The 7,578-nt window shown below is 49.6% G+C and overlaps 1 protein-coding gene across 1 annotated transcript in view; it reads left to right on the plus strand.

Moving 5' to 3' along the window:
- The first annotated feature begins 170 nt into the window (after nt 1–170).
- Nucleotides 171–7,578, plus strand: part of BIN3 (bridging integrator 3) — a 29,378-nt gene continuing 21,970 nt past the window's right edge. Inside the window, exons 1-3 of the mRNA XM_057384587.1 lie at nt 171–368; nt 5,197–5,237; nt 5,817–5,878. Coding sequence (XP_057240570.1) covers nt 186–368; nt 5,197–5,237; nt 5,817–5,878 — 286 coding nt within the window. The 5' untranslated portion in view covers nt 171–185. The remainder of the gene's footprint in view (nt 369–5,196; nt 5,238–5,816; nt 5,879–7,578) is intronic.

The raw sequence follows: 7,578 nt of genomic DNA on the forward strand, positions 1-7,578 counted from the left end.
CCTGCAGCTCTGGCTCAGAATATTCACCCACAGGATTCACCTCGAATCTCTTGGTGGGATGGCAAAAACTCAGCAGAAATTCCATCTTACAACACAATTCGTGGCCTGATTTTGTGGRTTTCTTTTCTTTGGAGAGGAGGGAGGGGGAAAACACGCTTCCCTCTTTTTCCTGAGACCACTGGAAGATGCAGAAATCAGTTCATCTTCCTCCTCCAGGGAAAAAAAATGAACCCCTGAGGGATAGAAAGGCTCCTCACGATCCCTTATTTCCATCTCTTTGTAGTGTAGGGTTTGGTGTTGCTCCCTTGCCCCATAACCACGGTGCTGATGATGCTCCTGCCCTTCAAGCAGGAGGGATTTTATCACAGGTGGGAGGCCCAGTGTTTGCAAACAAAAAAAAAAAAAAAAAAAAAAAAAAATACGGTTCTTTGGGTTATGAAATACCCCAGGCAACTCCCTCAGGCCTTGAAGTAATCAGGAGAATAAAAAAAAAAAAATCCAAACTGGGTGAGGGAGAGAACGTTGTTTTATTTCAAAGCTTTCGAGAGCTCGTCTCTCTCTCGATGTAGATTTAAATAAAAACCCCGAGACGAGCGATTTTTGCATTACCCAGCCCCTGTGCCTGGAAGAAAAAAAAAAAAAAAGGTTTCCTACAAAAAAGCACGGTTTGATTCGGAGTTTTCAGAAAGAGGCTGCGGAGCTGTGGGATTATTTTAATAATACGGAAACTTCCCTTCAGGATATTGTAATTTTCTTGCCTGTACTTCTTGTTCCCGTTACTCCCAACGTGCTAATCCTCTCCGTCGGCTGCGTGTGACCACGGAGAGCTACCGGGAGTGGGAATTACTGTGTGCTCTGCAAAATGTTCCCAGCTCGCCCTCCTTGCAGGGCTCTGCTGGGTGGGAGCACGTGAGAGAAGAGCAGAGCAGAGGTTTTGCCTCTCTGGAGCTGATTTTATGGGATATCCGGGACTGGGAGCTCGCAGGTTGTGGGGACTGGGAACCAGTTTGGGYGTGAAAAAAGTAGAGCAATCGTTTTGGGCAGCTGTCCCTGAGATGGGGATGGGGTGTGAGTCAGGMTGGGCAGATGAAGTGGATCTGTCTGGAGTCACCTCTGTCCCGTGGGGATCCTGTTCTGGGGTTGGGATTGGGGTTTCGGGGAGCTCGGGAGGTTTTGGGGGGTCACAGCGCCCTGAGGGTCGCAGGGTGGGGAGGTTTTGTCTTTGTGGAATGGATCATGAAATCTCAGGATGGTTTGGGTGGGAATGGGAGCTTAAAAATCTCCTTTTATCCCATCCCTGTCATGGCAGGGACACTCCTGTTGTCCCCAGGGTGCTCCAGGCTGGCCTTGGGCACTGCCAGGGATCCAGGGGCTCCTCTGGGAATTCCATCCCACCCCTCCCCACCCTCCAGGGAGGAATTCCTTCCCAAAATCCCATCAAATCCTACTCTCTCTCACTTTTTTCACACTCTCCCTGTGTCCTGTCCCTCCATCCCTTGTCCCAAATCCCTCTCCASCTCTCCTGGAGCCCCTTTAGTCACCAGAAGTTTCTCTGTATCCATTAAGCAGCGCTACCTTTTGCTTATTGCCCAGAAATGGATAAATCTAGCAGCAAAAAAGGGACAGAAATGCTGAATCTTTGCAGGTATTTCAGAACCAGAGCCTCCAGAAGTTATTTCAGAACCAGCTTTTGGAGGAATCAGTTGCTGAGCAAATCCTCCCAACCGCAGCGAGGGAACAATCCGAGAACGGCCTTCCGAGGGGGCCCATTTTGGTGTGGTGCTTTTCAACCAAAACAATTCACACCCAAAGCCTATAAATAGAGCTGAATATTGCCTGGGTGCTGCTGCAGCAGCCGGAACGGGCCCGGGGATGGAGGGTGAGTTTTGTTCCCAGCCCGTTGGTTACCTGAGCCGGCGGCTGCCGCGGATTTCTGCGGCGCCCCGAACTCCGTGGGAGCTGCCCCCGCGCTGCTCCGTGGCTGTTCCCTGGCACAGCCCAATTTTAGCAGCACGAAAAGGGAGCTCGGAGCTCCGGGGAGGGGATTTTTTGGAGAGGAGAAGGAGGGGGGAGAGAKAGAGAWAGAGAGAGAGGCAGCTGGAATCTCCCGGATGGTGGGAGCGGATGGTGCGGACAGCTGGGAGATGGGATGGGGTGGAATGTGAATGGGCAATGCCTGCCCTCAGGCCGGGCTGCTGGAGTTCAAGTGCAGCCCAAAAAGAGGGTTAAAAATTATTTCAGCAGAATCCAGCTCCATGTTTAACCCCCAAGCTTTTGAAAAATGAGATTTTGGGGAAACAGAGCTCCATGTTTAACCCCCAAGCTTTTAAAAAAGGAGATTTCGGGAAAACCGAGCTCCATCTTTAACCCCCAAGCTTTTAAAAAAGGAGATTTCGGGAGAACCGAGCTCCATCTTGAACACCCAAGCTTTTGAAAAATATTTCAGGAAAACTGAGCTCCATGTTTAACCCCCAAGCTTTTAAAGAAGGAGATTTCAGGAAAACCTAGCTCCATCTTGAACCCCCAAGCTCTTAAAAAAGATTTTGGGAAAACTGAGCTCCATCTTGAACCCCTAAGCTTTTAAAAAAGGAGATTTCAGGAAAACTGAGCTCCATGTTTAACCCCCAAGCTTTTAAAAAAAAAGATTTCAGGAAAATCAAGTTCCGTCTTCAACCCCCTAACTCTTAAAAAAGGAGATTTCAGGAAAACCAAGTTCTATCGTGAACCCCCAAGCTTTTAGAAAATGAGATTTCAGGAAAACCTAGCTCCATCTTGAACCCCCAAGCTTTTAAAAAAGATTTCAGGAGAACCGAGCTCCATGTTTAACCCCCAAGCTTTTAAAAAGGAGATTTTGGGAAAATCAAGTTCCATCTTCGACCCCCTAACTCTTAAAAAAGGAGATTTCAGGAAAACCAAGCTCCATCTTTAACCCCCAATCTTTTAAAAAAGGAAATTTTGTGAAAAATGAGCTCCATTTTGAACCCCCAAGCTTTTAGAAAAAGAGATTTCAGGAGAACCGAGCTCCATGTTTAACCCCCAAGCTTTTAAAAAAGAAGATTTCAGGAAAATCGAGTTCCATCTTCAACCCCCAAGCTTTTAAAAAAGGCGATTTTTGGGAAAAAACGAGCTCAATCTTGAACCCCCAAGCTCTTAACATCAATTCTGCACCAAAAGCAAACGTCCCCGTTGAGCGTTTCTGGTGTCGCATCGAGCCTGGGATTGAAATCCCGGGGCCAGCAGGAGGAATTGGAACAAATCTTTGGATCTTTGCAGTCCTGGCTGCTCCCAGCACTCCGCATTTCCTTAATAACACGGGAGCTTGACAACAAAACCCAACCCCAGTGCCGATCCCATGACAACAAACGCATGGATTTACTCTTGGCCGGTCAATTGAAATCCATTTGCTTCTCCGCTTGACGAGGTGTGGAATGAAATGTTTTTTAAGTGTGTTAAAACAGTCAGCACGGAAAGAAAAGTTCCCTAAAATATCTCCTATCACTGGAGGGTTGCTGCCAGCGAGCAAGTGGGAGGGAGCAGGCGCTGAGGTGGTTTGGGGAGAAGGCTGTGCTGGAGCTCGGAGCTCGGAGGAAAAGGTTTCCCTTTCCTTTTTTTGGAGGAAAATTCCAAGAATTCAGTGCAGTTGTGGCTCCAGCCTGAGAATTTTATGGGAGTGGGGTGTTGTGGGGATGAGGGGTCTGTGGAGGGGGTGAATAAGGGTTAGGGTTAGGATTAGGATTTAGGGTTAGGATTATGGTTACTGTTATGGTTAGGTTTAGGGTTTGGGTTTGGTTTAGGCATTAGGATTAGGGTTAGGGGTTAAGGTTAGGGTTAGGATTAGGGTTTAAGGTTAGGGTTAAGGATGGTGTGGGGGGGATCAGTGTGGGATTTGGGGGAGTTTCAGTGGAGAATGAGAAAGGAGGAAACAGCCAGACCTTCCTTGGAATCCTTGATGGGGCTGGAGGAGGAGCAGGGTTAGGTTTAAGATTAGGATTAGGGTTTAAGGTTAGGGTTAAGGATGGAGTAGGAGGGCTCAGTGTGGGATTTGGGGGATTTTCAGCATCCTTTGGAGGATGAGGAAGGAGGAGACTGCCTGACTTTCCTCCGAGTCCTTGATGGGGCTGGAGGAGAAGCAGCTCCTCTGTTTTTGGGAGAGAACCGGGTTAGGATTAGGGTTAGGGTTAGAGGATAGGGGTTTGGGTTAGGGTTTAAGGTTAGGGTTAAGGATGGAGTGGGAGGCCTCAGTGTGGGATTTGGGGGAGTTTCAACATCCTGTGGAGGATGAGGAAGGAGGAAACAGCCAGGCCTTCCTCATGTGGGGCTCTCAGAGAAGCAGGGTTAGGTTTAGGGTTAGTGTTTAGGGTTTAGGTTTAGGGTTAAAGATGGAGTGGGAGGGCTCAGTGGGTGCTTTGGGATGTTTCAGCATCCTGTGGAGGATGAAAGGGTGGAAACAGCCAGACCTTCCTCATGCCCTTAGTGGGGCTGGAGGAGAAGCAGGGTTAGGTTTAGGGTTAGGGTTTAGGATGGAGTAGGAGGGCTCAGTGGGGGCTTTAGGGTAGTTTCAGTGTTCTGTCGAGGATGAGAAAGGAAGAAACAGCCAGGCCTTCCTCATGTCCTTGATGGGGCTGGAGGAGAAGCAGCTTTTCTCTGTTTTTGGGAGAGAACGGGGTTAGGATTATCCCCATAGAGGACAGGGGTTTGTGTTAGGGTTTAGGGTTAGGATTAGGGGTGGAGTTGGAGGGTTCAGCGGGTGCTTTGGGGGAATTTCAGTGTCCTGTGGAGGATCAAAAGGTGGAAACAGCCCAGCCTTCCTCATGTCCTTGATGGGGCTGGAGGAGAAGCAGCTTTTCTCTGGTTTTGGGACAGAACACAGGATCACCCCCAGCACTGAGCCATGCTCGATTGTGACCTCCCTGCTTTTCCAGCATTCCCATTTATCCCATCACCCTCCAATCCATGTTCTAGAGCACATCCTTGGATGGAGCCGATGCTTTTGGGGTCAGTGACTTTGCCACAAGCGAGCCTGGATTTCCAAAACCCCACAATTTCCTTTTCTTTCGAGCCATAACTCCCATTAAAGCTGCAGCCTGCACTTCCCTGTGCTCAGATCAGCATTTCCCAGGGACAACTTTTCCTCCTTTTCCACTCCAGGCTGCCCTTCAGTCCCTCAGAGCTGATTTCCATCTCTTCTTTCCACAGGTGGAGAGAGACTTTGAAAGGGAATATGGAAAGCTGCAGCAGTGAGTATCAGCCCCACTGGTCAGACAGGCCCGGCCTCATTTCCCTGTCGTGTTCCCATCTTCCCAAAGAATTTGAGCCAGTGCTGCTCTTCCCAGTGAGCAAATCCCTCTCTGCCCTGTAATTTCCAATTCTTCAGGGTTTCTCTGSCTGTTCAAAGGTGTCCTGAGTATTTACAGATTATGGCAGCTCTAAAAAAAAAGGTGCAAAATGGGCAGAAAACTGCGGGGAGCAGGAGTGGGACCAGGAGTGGCTCTGCCACTGTCACAGGAGCTCTCCCAGATCATCTGCAAGCATTTGGCTTTGCCATTTGTGTGAAGTGTGAGAGCTTTGAGGAAACATTTYGAGCTATGAATAAGAGATCACCAACTTGAAAAGGTTAAAAACCATCTGAAAACAACCCGAAAGGGTTGAGCTGCACTGAACTTCATCGAGCCTTGCCTGGATATTTTTAACTCCCACCAGAAGCCAGCATATTCAGCCCGTAAATGATTTGTTGCACGTATGATACACTCGGGTTTCTTTCTTTCTTTCCAAGATTCCGACTTTGCCTTCTTTCTTTCTTTTCTCCCATCTTTCAGATTGGAAGATCAGACCAAAAAACTTCAGAARGATATGAAGAAAAGCACAGATGCAGATTTGGGTAAGTGACTGGAGGATACATAGACTGTGAACTTGGCCGCAGGGAGACGGAGTGACTTTTTTTTCTCGAGATCACATGAGTAATGTGTGACAAGTCTGGAAAACAAATCCAGAGCTCAGTCCCACTCAGTTTGCTTCGTTACAAGGCCATCTGCGAGAGGGGCTGCGAGCAGCAGCTCAGCCCAGGGAATGCTCAGAGCTCTGTGGGTTCAATCTCTTCACTCCATGGCCTTGGACAAATCCCTTTTTTTTCTCTTTACCACTGAAAAATCACCAGGAGTCRTTCTCCAGGTCTCATTTTCCAGCAGGAGCAGCTCTCCAGCAGTGTTTTTTCAGCTCGTTCAGCCCTCTGGGGAGCCCCAGGAGGGTGGGAAGATGCTCGGGGGGTCTGCAGGGCACAGATGGGCACGGCTGTTTGGTGTTTCCCGTGGGAAACGCTGACCTGGCAGCTCTCCTGGAGGAATAATCCCTGGGTGGTCACTGATTTTGGCTTTTCCTGGTGGTTGTGAGCGATGGAGGGAGYCATAAACAGCTCTGGGTGACATCTGCCCCCTGTCAGGGTGTCCTGTCCCCTGCCCCAGCTCCCTTCACGTCCCTCTGCTGTGCCCAGGGGCTGATCCAGCTGRATTTGTTGGAGCTGAGCAGGAGCTTTTCCAAACCCAGCTGGATTTTTTCAGGGTTTGGAGCTCCGAGGCACAAACAGGTGTGGGCTGTGCAGGGCCAGCACTCATCCCATGGGATTGGGGTCACAACAGGGCACAGAGAAGGGAAGGAGGCAAATTTGGGGCTTCTTGTGATGCAGCCTCTCACCTGTGCRTGTGGGTGTGGGCATTGCCAGGCACCAGCACAAATCCAGGCTCTCCCAGCCTGGAAAGGCACCAGCCAAACCCAGGCCTCTTTTCCAGCCTGAAAACTGCCCTTTCCGAGGGTTCTGGTCATTGTCAGGGATCCTCAGTAAGTTTTTCCTTGTTAAGGATTCCCCTCCCCTCCCTTGCAGTGGGCGTTGTTTATATGGAGCATTTCAAGTCCCCGAGGAGCTGTGGGAGGACTTTCTTTTTCCGTTCTGTTACATGGCAGAGTCACAAATGAGCCTTGGCCAGAGCCAGGAGGATCTGATTTCTCATTTAAAGGCTCAAAACGCTGAGTGGAGGGAGAGGTGAGGCTCACAGCGTGCTGAGGGGTGGCTGGAGGAAAAGAATAAATCCCTGAGGATGGCWGTGCCCATTCCCAACACCCAGCCCTGGATCTGAYGGGCTCTGTGTCCTCCTGTCTCRTTTTTCTGGGCTCAGGGGTTGGTTYTTCACTGCCWRCAAAMRSTCCMTGGAAAACTGGGAGTCTCCACCTTCTTCCCAAAAAGCTCAGCTCAGGATGAGAGCGATTCCTCCGCATGGAAATGTCCCCACGAGGCTCAGAATGAGGAATGGGATGTGAGCAGCACTCCCTGTCTCACTTCCCCACCCTYTTTGCACATAAAATAAAACCTTAAGGAGCAGGAGGATGGTCCTGAACTGGAGATGAAAGCTCTCACTGAAATGAGGTGCAGGTAACTCACAGCATCCCCATGGCTCAGGTTTGCTCTCTGGCTGGTCTTGGTTCTAAAATCTCAAAATCCTTTCATTGGAGCTCCATCTCACATGATTTAGGAGCAAAGAGCAGTGCAGACCCTCCTGAAGCCGTGAGGAACAGGTGATCCTGTCTCCT

This window comes from Malurus melanocephalus, unplaced genomic scaffold (assembly GCF_030028575.1).
Source record: "Malurus melanocephalus ecotype Western Australia unplaced genomic scaffold, MMel_1.1 scaffold_722, whole genome shotgun sequence".
Classification (NCBI taxonomy): domain Eukaryota; kingdom Metazoa; phylum Chordata; class Aves; order Passeriformes; family Maluridae; genus Malurus; species Malurus melanocephalus.